This window comes from Balearica regulorum, chromosome 4 (assembly GCF_011004875.1).
Source record: "Balearica regulorum gibbericeps isolate bBalReg1 chromosome 4, bBalReg1.pri, whole genome shotgun sequence".
Taxonomy (NCBI): domain Eukaryota; kingdom Metazoa; phylum Chordata; class Aves; order Gruiformes; family Gruidae; genus Balearica; species Balearica regulorum.
The window spans coordinates 33,115,420-33,132,507 of record NC_046187.1 but is presented as its reverse complement, the minus strand read 5'-3'; the positions used below and the strand labels follow the sequence as shown (position 1 = coordinate 33,132,507).

General features: G+C 42.8%; 1 protein-coding gene across 4 annotated transcripts; it reads right to left on the bottom strand.

The window, feature by feature from the left end:
* Nucleotides 1-2,912: 2,912 nt before the first annotated feature.
* ERI1 (exoribonuclease 1) lies at nucleotides 2,913-15,659 on the bottom strand. 4 transcript variants are annotated; one of them, XM_075751664.1, is made up of 7 exons: nucleotides 15,511-15,659; nucleotides 14,436-14,611; nucleotides 11,853-12,063; nucleotides 10,421-10,504; nucleotides 9,676-9,785; nucleotides 7,386-7,500; nucleotides 2,913-5,456 (listed from the first exon to the last, which is right to left on the bottom strand). In XM_075751664.1, exons 1-7 carry the CDS (start codon nucleotides 15,589-15,591, stop codon nucleotides 5,214-5,216), a joined length of 1,020 nt encoding a protein of 339 aa, XP_075607779.1. In that variant the 5' UTR covers nucleotides 15,592-15,659; the 3' UTR covers nucleotides 2,913-5,213. The 4 variants fall into 4 exon arrangements, with proteins under 4 accessions (XP_075607779.1, XP_075607780.1, XP_010295924.1 ...); XM_075751665.1 differs by having other exon boundaries at nucleotides 14,436-14,606; nucleotides 15,511-15,642; XM_010297622.2 differs by lacking the exon at nucleotides 15,511-15,659 and adding an exon at nucleotides 14,859-15,396.
* Between the last annotated feature and the right edge of the window lie 1,429 nt (nucleotides 15,660-17,088).

The following is a 17,088-nucleotide window of genomic DNA, read 5'->3' as shown; positions in this document are numbered from 1 at the left end:
GCAGAGCTATCACTAACATGAGGTCAGCGGGCTGGCTCTGTCTTCCCTCTTTGTGGAGGACAGCAAGATATGACCATGCTATGCCCCAGACTGTGCTTAAATGCAGCCAAGCTTAGTGTAGAAGCAGTCAGTATCCCCTCTGTACCCCCAAAAGTCTGTTCTCAAAATTCAACTGTATTAGACACTCAAGCCATATGTATAAGCACACACCTGGGCTACCCTGCCTAGATGAGCTAAAAACATGTCACTTCTCCCTTCTTTTTAGGTCTGTATCATCTTAGGTTATTACCTGCATGAATGGAAATTAATCACAAACATCCAAGTGTTTTCAGGTGAGAAAGGGAGGCACTTTGAGTCTCATACTGCTGGCAGCTATGCCTGTCTCTAAATTACATATAAAGTGCTTTCATGCTGCTCAGAGCATAAGTATTCCACTACTTATCAATTCAAACTACGAATTATTATGAAATAAAGGAACACAGCAAGGAGACCTCCAAATCACACTGATTGCAGCCATAAGTAAAAATAAGCAATGCCCAAGCACAGTGTTTTGCTGAGCGTGTGGCTGTCTGGGAAGGTGTGTCACACTTCATGGCCAGCCTGCGGCCCGAGGCCTGTACACCACCCCAAAGCTGAACACAACCACGATGAAGCAATGCCTGCTTATTGGGACATCTCTGGCTCACAGAGGTCCATTTGGCTACGTGTGCTCTTTAAAAATCAACATCGCTGAAACAGGGAACATAAACAAAGGAGGTCAGAATCACCTGCAAGTACTTTATCAATGCAAGATCCATTCACTTCAAACAGGCAATATTCACTGGCAATAACTTAGCCAGGAAAGTAGGCAAAAAACCCCCACTGTATATCTGCAAGCAGCATCACAAGATTGACAATTAACATGTGCAGTCATGACCACACTGAGTTAAGATGGCAGGAGCAGGGCATGGTACTGCCCGTGGGGCACCCCTGAACTGAGCGGCCACAGAGGAGGCAGCTGCCTGAGCCATGCAATCATGTCCCTCATCAGAACGCACCCAGAGGTCACCTCTGCCGTAAAGAGGTGTCCAAGGCTCTTGTCATTCATTTGAAAAAGCCTTTCATCTATGTGTGGCCACTTGGTGCAAAGTAGTCATGCTCCTTTAATTTAAGGAGCGCATCCCTGAACCTACTTCACACAACACAGAGCCCTCCAGTTTAAAGAGGGCAAAAGGCAGCGTTGGAGGCTGTGAACGCGCAAAGACCAAACTAGAAGGAACCGGAGAGAAGCGACTTCTCATCCTCCAAAGCCTTGTCTGCATCTGTACTTGCAGATGATCAACGCCCCATTTTCCATTGGATGAGCAGGAGGGTCTTCTAAAATGAAGCATGAGCCTGCTCCATGCTATGGCTGTTCAGCTGTGCCACAGCTCGATACAGGGTAGAGCAGAAGCACGGACTGACCACCACCTTGCTACTTCAGATGTCGCCATTAGGGTAATCCTCTGGTCAGCTGTCACTGTTACCCATTGGGCTGTCACATATGAAGTCCTGGGGGGGGTGGTACGAATGGTCTTGGCTGCAAGAGAATGATGTTTTATACATTTAGCCCATTTCAAGGGCCTCTAGTCAGTAACTGGGTCTCTTGGCACCTATCCTCCACAGGTAATCCTTCCAATTTCTTTTTAAAGGGCCTTGAGTTTTTTCTCCCCAGATTAAAAAGAGCGTACAAAGATCTCACCCATCACAAACTTCTCTCCAGGGGAGGCAAAAGTTCACCCACAGAAGAAAAACGGAAAAGGACTCAAGAAACAGCCTTGGGAACTGTAGGGTGAGAGAAGTGAGTTGTCCTGTAGCGAATCCATGGTGAAAAAGCACTGCTTCCACAAGGTCACTGAAGAGCCGCGAAGCTCTGAGAGCCCTCCAAGGGAACGAGAGCCTCAAGGTGAACTGAGGTTTTTTAATTATTTCCACTAGTGGGAACAGCCCCCTTCTCATTGCCATGTTAATTTCCAACAAAATATGGAGACAGCTACCTTGTTATAACTAAATTATTAAATTACCTTATTGTATGACAAGCCCAGACAGGAGCAGTTTCTATGGACAACTGACCTGCTGAGACTTGCCCCTGTAGCCAAACCTCACTGGGAGACTGATGGGAGGCTACAAACTGTTGTGACCTCTTCTTCTCTATGCAGCTAGTGACATTTGCTCATCGAGATAGAGAGGTTATTGCTATTTAGCCTGCTTCAGAAACCTTTTTTCCTAATAGAACCCCAAGATTCTGTGAATCCCTCTCACATTCATATAAATACATATTAAGGAAATCGACTTGAAAGTGCTCATGTTGAAATTTGTCTGCAACTCCTTTGTTTAAAGTTTGGTAATGTTTTACAAAGGCTGTCTGGAGTAGTGGTAAAATTACTCAAGTACAGCTTGTAAAAAACCCCATACCAAACAAAAAACCAACAACAAAACAAGGCCTCTTACTGTATGAGCAGGATAATGTCTGCGCGGTTTTTTTTTTTTCCCTGCATGTAAAGGAGATTATTTCTTACATAGTTGTCAATGAATTTTTCCAGCACAGGATGACTCCTCTAATAAAAAAACATTCATTACAGCAGAGATGAACAAACAAGATCAATCTGAAAAAACATTGGCTGAATGCAAGCATCACTGCTAATATCCCCATACAATGTATTTTTTATCCTCAAATGCCTCCTTCTCCTTTAGTACGCAAGCATCCAGGAGAATTTATCCCCTTCCTGAGTGTTGTGAACTAGTCACATTCATGGTATTTATGCCACCTAGCCATGGCAATGTTGCTAGTCCACCAAAAACGACTCATCATGGCCCATGCTGAGACCAAAAGCCCCAAGATAGCTGAAGTCATCTCATGCTTTAGAGAGTGAATTCAGTGCCTGACATGTTAATAAATACCAACTTATTTTAATAAGTTTGTTTACATTTCAAGTAAACCAACAAACATTGATACAATTTACTTCATCTCAAAATCACAGAATCAAACATTCTGTGAAAACAGTTACAGCTTACAGTTTGACATTAATCCAACTTGGATAAAATAGTATCTGGAATGGTTCTACTGATTTCTGCAACTCACTGATTAAAAAAACTACTCAAGCAGTAAGTTACAATTATTAATATTTAACCCTTATCTCAAAATATCTTTTTGAAGTTATTTAACAAAAATAAACAATCTGTACTTAAAATAAATGATGTGAAATTACAACAGCCCTTCACTTATGAAACCTGCAACAAAAAAACCTTTTCATTGGACTGTGAGCCTGGTTACAAACCTGTAAATAAAGACTAGCGACAAAGTCTATGACACTGCCAGCATCCCAAGGAGGGGATCTGCTGAGCTAGACTCAATTTTATCATAGAAACCTGCACCACAGTAACTCAGAGACAAAAAAAATTAAATCACCATGGTTCTTCAGAAAAGAGAATACTTTGGTTGCTATAGTGAAAAGCAAATATATAATTAACAATTCGTACAAAATATGGGCTGACAAATAAATGGTATTTTCAGAGTAAACATATTAGAGATTTGGATTTTACCCTTCTGAAAATAAGTATTGCTACAGAAAGAAAGGGAACTGTGAAGTTCAACAAAACTCTAGAAGTAGAGCGAGTATTTACTTTCAGAAAAAAATTTAACATCATTCTAAAGCAGTTGTGGCTGTCCAAATCTGTGACTCTGGAAAGAAAACTGCTTCCCTCTGACATGCAAAGCAACCAAGAATTCACTAATACTTCTCTCTCTTACAGGAACTTTAAATAGAGTTTTCATATTTCCATTGATCCACATTAACAGTCAGAATAGCAAGGGGGGCTGGGAGGAGTTTGATTAGCCAAGCAGTAAATGTTCTCAACAAAGCTTTATTATGAATTACTTATTTTGTTTCCTGAATGTAAGTGGTAGAAAGAAAGAATGAATTATAATACAGGGATTCCAAACTAACTTTTTTTTGAGTAGCAGCAACCAAAATGCATCATTCTGCTTTTCAGAACAAGCCATTCGAATGGAAAGCTGATCACGTTAATGTTGTGCTTCAGAACGGCCCAGGGAGACAAAGCAAATTAACACTTTGGCTTCTTTTGAATATCAGTTTATCTGGGCCCTAGGAAGAAAACAGAAGTTGTTAATAATTAATATGATTTTATTAGTAAAGGCCAGATCTAATCTCCCAATGTTAGATTTTGAGATAAAGGCATTCATAGTGGCAGAGGTATGGGAAGGTACCAAAAATAGTTGAGCATCTCTAACTACATGCTAGAAGCTTCTTGTCTTGTTTTACGTAACAACCACGTAACACAAAATTTTGACAATTTGGCATATTTTGAAGTTCTTTTTACTTCACTCATATTTAGGACCAAATGGCTGACAGTGTCTGAAAGTGACATTAAATGAAGTGCAGCTATGAGTCTAGCAGGAATAGGAGATACAATCCTCAAAGTGAAAATCTGAAGAATCTTCTCTTTTTAAATACAGGTTAAAAAAATTACTATCATACTGCATTAATGGAATTTTTATTCAACACACAGCTCTTCTATTTGATATGGAAGCAGAAAAACATACCCCCCCTTAAAGAAAATTAAAAAAAGCAACAGACAAACCAAACAACACACTACTTGTCTACTGCTTTAGAATTGATGAACATGCTCCCGTTTCTCCTAGACTTTGTAAAAGAAAACAAAAAAGTTACCAGCAGGAGCCCTTAGAAGAGTGCCTTATCAGGAAATGCCAGCCCGACCACACCACTCGCTATTTCAGTTCTTCCAGCAATGTCTTATTTGTGTGCAATGAATAATCAGATGCTAGATATCATTAGAGTATGGCATAGTGAATAAACACTACCCACAGGCTGGGGTGGAACAGCTGCACACAGGCCCAGTCGAACTTTGCATGTGTTTAAACTACACGTTCTTAAAAGCGTAACGCTTTGCCTGGATTCCGCATATCAACTTAACTGCTAGAAAAGTTGCAAACAACAGCAAAAAAAAAATCATCAGTATAACAAAAATGCTGTAACACAGGCTTCAAAGAGCAAAGAGCTTCCACACTCCTCTTTATTTCAACAGAGATGATTAGTTAAGGTGCTTTCAGATTCTGCACTGCAGACAGGCTGGCAGAGGCGGCCGGTTAAAAAGCTCTGAACAGTCTTTAGCGGGTATCCGAGAGCAGTTCCTAAGGCAAAACCCCTGAACTGCTAGTTTCTGTAGCGGGGCATCTGCGGAGCAGGGGCTCCCTCTAAGGGGGCTGAGGAGGAGACTGTCATAAGCTGTCCAGCATGCATTCTCTCATTCACCCGCAGTTCACAGCCGTCCTGCAGCATCCTTATAGCTATCTTTGCAATGTTTTTAGAGTCATCAAGTCCACTGTGAGGTCTCCCATCGTAATTCATGCCCAGTTTTTCCAGCATGATTGTCAGCTTGGTCTGGTTCCTGGGAACCTGATGGAGAAAGTGAAACACATTCAAGAATTAGGTTCTGTACCAAGTCTTTTCAATGTAACAGTGCAGTAGAAACATACGCAGATTTTAAATCTACTTAAGTCACATACTACTTTCATGTTGCCTTTTGTCAGATCACTAACAATTTAACTTCAAAGCTCTTGGTAAGACAGACACTCTCATTTTTACAGAGGAGTCACAGTCAACAGGAGCTTGTCTAGACTCAGGGTAACATCAAGAGCCTCTCACCACTACCAGCACCAGCTCAAGATGTGCCAGCGCTGGTGACTGTGGAAGCCATGGCCTAGCTAGGTTTAACGAGCCTTATAAAAAAAAGGAATTACCACCCAAAGCGGCATTGCAGAGGGAAGCAGATTTTGGTTTTCCTTTTAAGGAAGAACCAGATTCCTGATTCTCACTGACATCAAGCTTCTGAATGTCTCCAAACACCCCAGGAACATATCAGCAATACCTGCAACAGTCCATGTTTACATGGATGACCAACAGCATGAACAGACAAGGAAGCTTAACCGATTTACCCATGCAAAGTGCTACACCAGCAAAAGCCCCGAGTCCCCTCTTGATTAACTACTAAATATACATTTGTTCTTTGGAAGGCCAAAGAAAAACAAAACAGTAACTTTAAAGGAAAACTTTGGTTTGCTCTCTTGGTGGTGGTGGTTGGAGTGGGGGAACATGGGATATGACAAGTTCCAGGACAGGATACTGGATTTAGTAGCTAGGCAAAATGGTGACAAAGCAGTTGCCAAAACCTGGCAATATGCAACTCCAACAATAACACCCACAAACTAGAGGCAGGGGAGACATACTGCAGGTTGTGGGATATTCCACAGGAAAGTTACAACACATTCCTTGTCATTAGCTTTATCCATTACTTAACAACAGATTCAATAGCAGCACAGGATAGCTTAACAGGAGCCCTGAACAATTGCAAATGCTACAACTGTTTGCATTTATTAAAACCAACAAAAATATCACAAAAAGGAAAAAGAAACTGATTCCTCCTAAGTTAGAATCTTCATTGCCTTTGCTAAAAAAAAGCACTCACTGGTCAAAAGAGAAGGAAAAAGTAGGTATGTCTAGGGTAAAACTGAGAGGACTGACAAAACCGTTCCGTGTTCTAGTGTGTTTCCAACAGAAACGGTCATGCAGAGAAGGCACAATAGTAGAGGACGAAATGGAGTAACCCTGTAATATTTGCCCAGTGCAAGGCAAAACTCTTCTCTTATTAAATGTTAACCTCTTTTTTCTTTTTTCTAGAGGTTACATTTAGTATGAAAAAGCCCCTCAAGAGAAGATCGTCAGCTAGGCTGAAATCACATTCAAACAAATTGCTTAGTGTAGACTGACTAGGAACTTGCTAGAATCTTCAATAACCCATTTTATGGTAATCTGACAGTGAAAGGAAGCAGCAATAAAGTCCAGCACTGCACTTGGTATTACTTTTCTCTTGACAATTTGATTCCACTGTAGGTATGCGGTAATCTTTTTCTGTCCCTGTTACACTATCAAAAGTGGAGAGATCTGAGGGTAGTGGTGCAAATTAGTTTTGTAGTGCATTACATGAAAACAGGAAAAAATAATTGAAAAATCAATACAGAGTCTTTTCAGCTGAACTACTTCAAGACACACTTCATCTAAGAGCAGCAGTATGACACTTTTAGACAATCCTTCATGGAGCATCTCCTGCTGCTTACAGACAAGATGAAAATCAAAATACAGTAGATTATATGATCTTCAATTAGTAAAGTGAGATCTGGGCACGAAGCACATTTGAAAATCAGGCCCCAGGCAACTAGTTTAAGCAGTATAATTTTATACTACACAAGTAAAGACGACAAGCACAACAGGACGTTCTAGACTTTTAAACCAAATTTTCCCGCAAGAGGAATAACAATCTGTACAAACCTTATAGAAGTTCCCATATGATTTGCGAATATTGATCCACTTTTTGGCAAAAGAAGGGTATTTGATACGGCTAATACGGCACTGGATGTTCAAAAATTTACTCATATCCCAAGATCTTAAAAGGCAAAAGAGAAAAGAGAAAAACATTAGCAATATATCATTCAGATGTCCTGCATCCTACATATTGCACAGCTGTAGCACAAACAGCTGTCTTTCCCTTGGTGGTCAGTAGAAGGAAAACAGTTTAGGAAAAGCTCTTTTGCTATAATCATAATAAAGAATTTTTTAATATAAATGTTAGTCATGGGGAAAAATAATGATATGAGCATGATTTTCACTAGGATGGTTTCAGGTCCAGGATAGTTAAAACAAAAAATAGCACATCAACTTCACTTACCACTTCTACTCCAAAAACTGCCAATAAACTAGACGCACAGCCCTTGAGGAAGTAAGCGACACCTTAAATTTTCCTGATTACTTGAGTACACATGCATCTCTCTACTTAATGTAGGTTATTGAAACAAGACTGCACTTAGTTTTAGGAGAACCAGACCTTTCCTATGGAAAGAAGATGAAACTATAACCTTATGCACTTCTAGCGTGCCGTCCTGAAGGGAACTACCCCAACAAGTTTGTAGGCTTCAAGCTAAAATAAAGCCTTTTATCCCCTCTCTTGCAGCTGTCTACACAATCTCACCTATATGAGGGAGATTTCACTGCACCTATTTTCCTTGCAGAATTTCACTGAGGGGATTCCCCTGGAGGGGAATTCCCAACACATTCTAGGCCGAGTAATATAACCAGTCTTGCACTAGTTTTGCTTTAGCATTTTCTTCTTTAATTCACTGTTGCTTCCAAAGATAGAAACCTAATCATAGGTTTAAAAAAAAAAAAAAAGTCAAATAGCAGTATTTACCACAGCTCCTTAAATTAATTAAAAGTCAGAATGACATTATTTTAACTCCTTATTTTTAATGTGTACACAGATCCACACTGTACACCTTGATATGGGTTCTTTACCAGAAAAGGCCTGTAATTTATAGTCATTGTCCAAATCTTCAATAATTTTGAGAAAAAAGTCTCACGGCCAAAAAAATTTTCCCACTCGCTAAGTTAAAAAAACTAGTTAAAAAAAACTTTTGTTATGAACCCATTCATCTCCTATGATACACTATTTTTCAAACCACTCAGACTAGAATATTTATCTGTGTTTTACTTGACAGAAGCGTTAGAGTCATACTAAGATCCCCCATGCTCTTTTTTCCATAAACTCCAGGTTTTTTCTGAGGTTCATCTCTCTCTGGTTCAACAGTCATTGTAACAGAGCGGCACAGGACCGCCTTTTTAATCCAGCACAGCAAAAGACTTACTCCAGGCCAACAACAGGCACAGCATCATGAAAACGCATCATTCACCTCAACAAGGCTAATGTTAAAAACTCTGTCCTACTTAAATCCCTCATTTCAAGAGAGGGAGGAACGCAGACGTGTTAACGGAAGAGTCATGTTTCACAGCTAAAAAGCAAGCATCACCCACAGAAAAATTCCCTGGCCAGTGCTATAAAAGATAAGGCTCAAACAGTATCTTTCATCATATAACTTATCTAAGATCACAAGGACAATGTTGCATCACAGATATATCTAGATCTCAAGATCTCTTCATTTTGCAGTCATTAGGGGACTTGATTTTCCACCCAGCCTTTGGGAGAGCGCAAGTTCAGGCATTAGTTCAAGGAATTCAATCGGTCATGCACAAAGCTGGCCAGAGGTGGGACCCAGGAAAGCCACAGTCCTCTAAGCTGAATCAGAGAGCTTTCTGTGCCAGCCATTTCTTTTTGTTCAACAAACAGCATAACCCATTATTGCTTTCTGGCAAAATATGCAGGATGTATTAACAGCAACACTAACACACAGAATACAACACAATCACCGCACATCTCTGAAACCACAGATTCAGGAGAGCATGGGAGTTGCTTAGAACCGAAATTGTGCAACGTTATTTTCAGGTATTATGTGCTACGTGAAAGCTAGATGTAAGCAGAGAATTACAACAAAGGATAAAAAGTCCACTCAACATCATTCAGTTGCATAAAGCAAGCTAGGAAAGAAACAGTGCCACCTAATGGATTTAAGCTTCATTTCAAATTGTTTAGTTCAGCTTTTCTGATTTTCCCAAAAGCTAAAATTATAATAAAATGGCAGTATCATGATCCACCTTTAACAATACTCTCACAAAGATTAAACATTGTTTTTCAGTTTTAGATTGTGCTGAAAGTTGCATAAGAACATACCCATCTGTCAACATGGAATAGCTATACTTGGTTCCCAGTTCTCGCTGTCTCATCCACTCTATGACATTCTGCAGAACTTGAGGAAATGTATCAGCTTTATCAACAATGTCCTAAGAGAACCAAAAAAACAAGCGAGGAACATTTTTTTCAGAAAAAAAACAGCATGAAGTGTAAGAATTATATAGGTATATAGATACCCACTAAATCACTCACTGAAGTGTCACAAAAATCTTTAGAAACAGATTACACATTAAAATAAGCAGGCAATTGGATTCAGATTTTTTTGAACTGAAAAAAAGGCACCACAAAAGCACCACTAAAAGAGCCAATCTCCAAACAGCATCTATAAAGGTAACAAGGTTAGTCAGCTGTTGAACTTGGAATAAAACCTTGGAGCTTGTTTCCCAGGCTCAAGTTACTTGATCACAAGCCATTTCCCATCATAAGACTCTAAACCCTTCAGAATAAAAATCTTAGAGGAACTGATGCAATTCAAAAGGTGCTTTCCTCTGTTAAAGGTTAAGTTTCTACACATGAATTACAAAGTGAATGCTTTTCCCTACAGCTCCTTACAAACACCTAAATGACCAATTTAATGAAATAAATTCTGTGGTCATTGGGAGAGAGGGATTAAGAGAACAAACCTTACAGAAAAATTATCATGAAAGATTACCAGTATGAAAACATCAACACTACATCTCTTTTTTTTCACATTTTTTCCTGAAGAAACAAAAGTGCAAATTACCTGGGTGATTCCTGTCAGGCTGATGCAGAAGTTTGAAAGCTTGGGATTAATTTCTGGCTTCACGTATTGCTGAAAGGTATCCTCCTTTAATAAGAGAGAATCAAACGCTCAGCAGCAGCACATCATGTAGCAACTTCTTTGACTTGCCCGTAGCTGAAAGGCAATAGCGGCTACTTGCCCTGCTTGAGGCAAATAGGAGTGTGTGCCTCCCCAGTCAATCTGAGCATCTGGACTGGCCATGATGAGATTCCCAATGGGACGGATGGCTTTCCAACCAGAACGCTCCTTCCTCTCAGCCAGTAGGCACCAAAGAGCAAGGATGTGGATGTAAGAGCAGAGAAGGACAGACTGCAATAAAGGGGAGGATTTGGGAAGTGGAGAGCACAAGTAAGGAAAAAAAGTGAGAGGCATAAGCAAAGCCTGATATTTTTTAGGTGGTATCTCTAAAGGCTGTAATTCAAGGAAGGCAACAGGCCACACATCTCAGAGGCTGCACGCAAGACATACACCTCTGGACGCCAGTCAGAGATAAACACAATGACCTCACTCGGGGAAACCGAGCAGTACAAGTGTGAAGACTATACGCAAGTTTCACGAAAAAAGGAAAGCCCCAAATCCCTGCTGCTATACAAAACCTTTTGGAGAGAGGAAAAAACCCACGCTATTTCCTGCTACTCTAAAGGTAATAAAACAATCTTGGTAATCTGCACAATCCTCTCTCTGCAGTTAGTCATACATGCAGCTACGCTCTTATGTAGCATCACAGTGATTACTGGAAATCCTCCTCCTCTTAGAAGGTCTTGAGAAATGAACCATCAGTTAGTCAGAGGAGCGTGCACTTCCTCCATTTCACTGAGTCACTCGGTTTCAGTTAGACAGCAAGTAGTTTTTATCCAGAAGAAACCTACACTTGACACTGCCCAATGCCTACTAAGTATGTTTAAAGTCAGGTTACACAGTGGTCAATCTGTTGGGTGCACTGTGGAAATAGTCTAGCCTGCCAAGAAGCAGAGTTCACTCAACCCCACGTTCTAGACCTCTCCATTAGTCTCTTCTAGATTGCCTCACACAGGACCACAGAATTTGCTAATTTTTGTTTATGATGAATCCCTTGAGTCCTAGAAATAGCTTTGCGGATCTTAAAGCAGGGAAAGAAGCAGGGTGGGGAGGATGACTGAGAAACTGAAAGTCACTCATATCAGTAGAGGGAGTCAACAGCAGGTGCATGATCTATTCCAGATGCTTTAACAACAGAAAGTTTTGTTTGTATGTAAGAGGCACAGAGGATAGGTCTTTATTAAAAAAAAAAAAAAAAGAAAAAGAAATAGCTATTTTTAATGTTCAACATCTACCTAAAAACTAATGTAGACTTTCTGAATCAAAGAAGTCACACTGAAGAACAGCATACTGACACAGTAATTAGATCACTTACTATTTCCAGGGTACGCGTGTTTAGTAAGACAATAGGAAACTCAATTATTTCATGTACGAATTCAGGTGGGTTTCCTTCTTCACATGTTGCTTCAAAGTCAACAACACAGATGTAGTCATAGTAGCTGTCTCCATTAATGGGTTCCTTCTGCATCAGCTTCTGTTTCTTATAATAGTTTTTCAGTCGCTTTTTCAGCACATCTTTCACTCCTCTAAAGAGATAAGGAAAGTGACAGTGATCACACTCATTTAATTATTTCACCATTGTAGAACTGAAGCTATCTGAAAATTCATCATTTATTAATCTCATTTTGAACACCAGCACTTATGAAGCCTGTATTCCACTTTATCATACAGTTCACACTCCATTATCTGGGATAACGCAGAGGCTGCAATACCCCCTGACAACTAAAACATTTAGATAGTATCAGTATTTGGGGACAGACTGGGAAGCACAGCACAGAGACACTCTGCAGTCACCTCCAGGTCAGCAAGACTCGGTAGCTGAAGCCTTTGCAAAGCTCAAGTCTTTGTGGATTGCTCCTAGATGACCTCTGGCCCTGGAAGCAGTACTGCCTCACCTGTATTCCCCTGTGCCTTCTGCCTGAGGTATTTCTGCATCAGTGGCACAGATAATGCAGAATCTGGCTAAAAACACCCACATTTTAAATTTGTCTCAATTTAAATTTAAAATGGAGCTTGAGTAACTCAATTAAAGTATTCAAAATTTCAGTTGTCAGAAAAACTTCCTGGTCAAGATCCTGCTTTTCAGGAGGTTTCTGGCTAACATATAAATTCAGAGTGGCAAACGATTAAAGTTATTTACTGCATCTTTTTAATACAAACATTACAATATGCAAGTGCAGGTGCTAGAACTGCCATGTACCAAAACAGAGCTGAACGAACATGGATAATTTACTCTTCGAAGGAAATTATTTTTAAAATTACACATTGCAAATGAAATCACAGAAGCTGGAAGAGTTACTGGTAGCAAGTGGTATTATCAGAAAAGCAGCCCAGAAGATCCACAAGGAAAAACTGGAATCAGACTACGAAACCTGCATTTGAGAACATCAGCCTCTTCTGCAAACACAGATAATTTTTTCCACTCTGTTTTATTAATCTAGTTTAATTCAACGACCAGTTCATTCACAGTTGAAACAGTATGGGAGCTGATGGAGGGGAAAATTATTTTTCTTCACCAAATCTATAAAAGAAGTTGAAAGAGGAGATGATCTGCTAACAAAATAACCCCAAGGGAAAGGATGGTGTGTGGCAATCTGCTCAATTCACTACTTTAGATGTGATGCACTATTTATTCACATGCAAGACATATTCTGACCAACTTAATTGAATATATTGACACAAAAAGTCTAGCTTAGCTAAAAGAAAAGTTTAAAACTTTCTCCATTTACAACTGAATAAAAAACACAAATAGAAAATTAATAACCTAGGAGGAAACCACAACACATAATTTACTATTTGGATGTTGCGTTTATTTTTAAATTAGAATAACTGCTGAATAGCTGTACAAATCTAACCTGTTTTACTAAAAGTTTTATCAGGTAATGATATTTTTTTTTCCTCCTGAGCAGCCAAATGCATTTAACCAAAGGAGTAAGTAAAAAAACCATGTAGCCAGAACATCTACAGACAGCTGGGGTGAAAGTGGCAGGATGCACTTCCCACTCACACCATTTTTTTTTATTCTTTTCAAACAAATTTCTGTTCCTCTTTTTTTTTTCCTCTGAAGATCTTCTCCCCTACAGTTGCCGCCTTCTCCAGAAAGCTAGACTTCTCCTTTCAGACTTCATCTCACCTTTCAAATTCCTCCTTCCTCCAGAGCAGTAGCTTCTCACTTTGCTAACTCACCACCACTAGTTCCTCATAACTGTTGCCAACAGAAACAATACACTTTCTTCCTCCCAGGTGACATTCTTCTCAACATCTCACATTTGCCTGGCCACAGCATTATCAAAGGTTCTTGCAGGTAATTTCTGATTGAGAAGGAACCACTCCCTTACATACCTAGCCTTCTCCTCCTCCTCCTCAATGAGCACAAGTCAGTTTATAGAATAATGTGAATAGGTAAATATACTATCTCACCTGTTCAGATTAGCAAACTCTACATCTAAAGATACTTGTCCTCCGCATTGATTAAATTCTGAGCCCTATCAGCACAGAAGTTCTAGCCAGCACCGGATCTGTACTGGGTACAGTAAATAAAAACATGTATGTTCTGAAGCAAGTTTCTATACTGAAGGTCTGCCACACCACTTGAGAACCCCTGCAGTTCTTCAGACCTATCTTTCCCCCTTGAGCAAAAACATGTCCAGAAGGAACCTAGTTACATATTCTTTTGTTTCTTTGTGTTGCCAGTTGAAACAGCGCATGTTTCTGCTAACGCATTAAACAGTATCACATGCACTAATCCTACAACAAAAGCTGCATCAAGACTGCACGTAAAACAACTGGCGTTTGGTGGCGCATCTGCTTTTCACTTTGTGGCGTTTTTAAACTGTAAAATAATCATCCCTTGTGGCTCTACTGCTCTCAAATCAAAAGGTTTACAAATCAGCCTAACCTGGTTTCAAGCTTGAACTCTGCAAGTTTACTTCTGAGCTCATCTCTGGTCATTCTGTTGATATAACCATTGGTTATAGCAATTTCTTTGTAAACCGGATCACTGAAGTCATTCGAACTGGCAGTTGAGTTTTTCCCATTAGTCTCTCGATCACTGATCTTACAATGCTGCCTACCCTAGAAGAAAGAGAAATTTGAAGGTCATTTAAGGAGGTCAAAACAAGAAGCTAGAGCATTAAAATTTACACATCGTTTTGACACAAAAATGCAGTAAGATATCACACGTTTCACTCATGATCAAACTGAGCGAACTAGCTTACAGACGGATAAGAAAATCAATACTGACAACACCATTTTCCTTCTCAATTCCATTAAAAAATAAAAAAAATAAAAAAATCAACAGACGGAATAAAGGGATACTAACACACGTGTCTGAAGTCATGCCAAAGAGTTGCTCTTGGAGACAAACACCTGAGCGTGTGTCCCACTTTCAACAGAGAAAGTTCGTTCTCCCCTACGAGCCGGCAAAACCCTGGCTGGCATTAAGAGATTTCTCTCCGTGCTGTACGGAGTCTACACCGACTGAGAACCTCGGACACACAGATGCCCGGTACTGTGCAAAGCAAACAGAACAATAAATTAAGAGGAAAAACGAAAGGCGCTTTGACTCCAAACCGCTACTCGCAGCCACAGCGGGGCGAGCGCACGGCGGGGCCGGCCTCCCCCAGGCCCGCTGCCGCCACCACAGCCGCCGGGGCCTCGTCGGGCGCAGAGGAAAGGGCCCGTGGCACCGGAGACACCCACTCGGTAACGCTGCACTCGGCCCGCCCGGGCAGGCCGCGCTAGGCCCCGCTGCACCGGCCTGGCCCCGGGAACCACCGAGGGCCGGGGAAGGACGGGAGGGGGAAGCCCGGCTCCGCGGCGGGACCACGGCGGGCGCGCCGCTGCGCGGCCTCTGCACATGCGCAGTGGGCAGCGGCGGGCCGGGGCGGCTGGCGCATGCCCGGCGCGGCCAGCACCGCCCGCCCGGCCCTGTCGGGGCCGCCCGGTGCCTCCCGCCGCCCCAGCGCACTCACCGGCGGGCAGACGGCGGGGGCGGGCGGCGCCGGCGCATCGTTGGGGGCAGCCTGCGGGCAGTTCTCCTTCTGCTCCTCCATGGCGGCGGCGGGGACGGCGGCCCGCCGGGGAGGCGGGGAGAGCGCGGGGCCCGCCCCTGAGCGGTGGGGCGGCCTCGCTGCCGCCTCCCGCTGCCGCCTCCCCTCTCGCCGGGCCGCCACGGGCGCTGTGCTCCGTGAAACCCGACCGGCTGCTCGGCCCCGGCTCTCGCCTTCTGCATACCGGGATAAAAAAATTGTGGGGATGTGCCACGCGTGCCCGGCCTGCCTCGCCCCCCGCCTCTCCCGGCGGGCGCAAAGGCAGCCCTGGGTCCCGCCAGCCCTAGGCCCCGCTCCTCTGCGGCAGCACGTCTGCCTTCGTGCCCCTGCCGTCGGCCCTCCAGAGCTTTTGCTGCGTAGCCTCCTGGTTTTGGGTCACAGCAGCTTTCTGGAGGCTCTGGCCGTATTATGGGAAAAACGCTCGGGACAGACACCCTATTTATGCTTCCATGTTCCTCTTCTGACTTTGCACAGGGCAACCTAAAGACGGATCTGGGACACCCACGGGGTGTGGGCAGCCAGGTCCCGGCCACCACAGCGGTTCAGCTGGCCCCCATCCCCACCCTGCCCAGGGAAGTTCCCTTGTGCTCCTCTTCATATCCCTTAATCCGCAGCCAACAAGCGGGATGGGGTGGATGGCACGAGACACGTGAGAACCCGCTGGGTCTTCTTAGCCAGGAGGTGAAGGGAGGACGCCTCTGTGTCCATCATGGGTCAGTTCATTTTCTGCTGGTGCTTCCCACAGCTCTGGAGCATGGTCCAGACAAACCCTCGGAGATTTCCCTTTTGTCCCTCAGTGATGGATGCCGATGCATACGTGGCACCCACCTAACTGATGCAAGCATCCCCACACCTCTGCATCTGCCAGCCCCTAAACAGCCTGACATCTCCTCACCTGCCCTGTTGTGGCTGGGGCCCAGCCACCCACATGTAGCCTTGCCTCCTGTCTCACTCCGGCACGCCAGCATCTCGTTGCAGATACTGCCATCCCTTCCCCTAGACCTGCTGCGCAGCATCGCTCTGTTCATTAGGGTTGCCACGGAGGTCCGTCTTGCTTCATCTCCAGATGAGGGTGCAGTGGAAGTGGGGTCACACACAGCTGCTTAGGGCTGTGTGGGAGGGGACTCGCTCTCTACTTTTACTTCACCCTCGTGGCACTCCTGCTAACACCCATGGTGGCAAGCAGAGGGCCATCTGTCTTGTGGCTCTCGCCCCTGAACAATGTGGCACTCGAGCAGGGTTTGCAGGGAACCAAGCTTTACAAGAAAGCAACCACCACCGTACCAATGAGAACCACTGAGCTGGCCTCAAAAACCCACAGAACACCCTAAGCGCCGTAGGGAAAAACCTGTTCCCCAGAAATCACCTGCCTTGCTGGAGTAAGCAATGGTTCACAGATGTTAATCTAAATAAGGAGCTCCATGCTCAGATTCATTCAATGTCAAATCTCTCTATGATTTTGTGAGTCATCTGCTAGGAGCGCTCCTAAAAGCTCTGGCT

Excerpts from the sequence above, each read along its gene's own strand:
- ERI1 (XM_075751664.1), bottom strand. The coding sequence starts at position 15,591 with ATGGAGGAGCAGAAGGAGAACTGCCCGCAGGCTGCCCCCAACGATGCG. Across the intron at positions 14,612-15,510 it reads CCCCCGCCGTCTGCCCGCCG|GGTAGGCAGCATTGTAAGAT; the intron begins GTGAGTGCGCTG and ends TCTTTCTTCTAG. Across the intron at positions 12,064-14,435 it reads GAGTTCAAGCTTGAAACCAG|AGGAGTGAAAGATGTGCTGA; the intron begins GTTAGGCTGATT and ends TTATCTCTTTAG.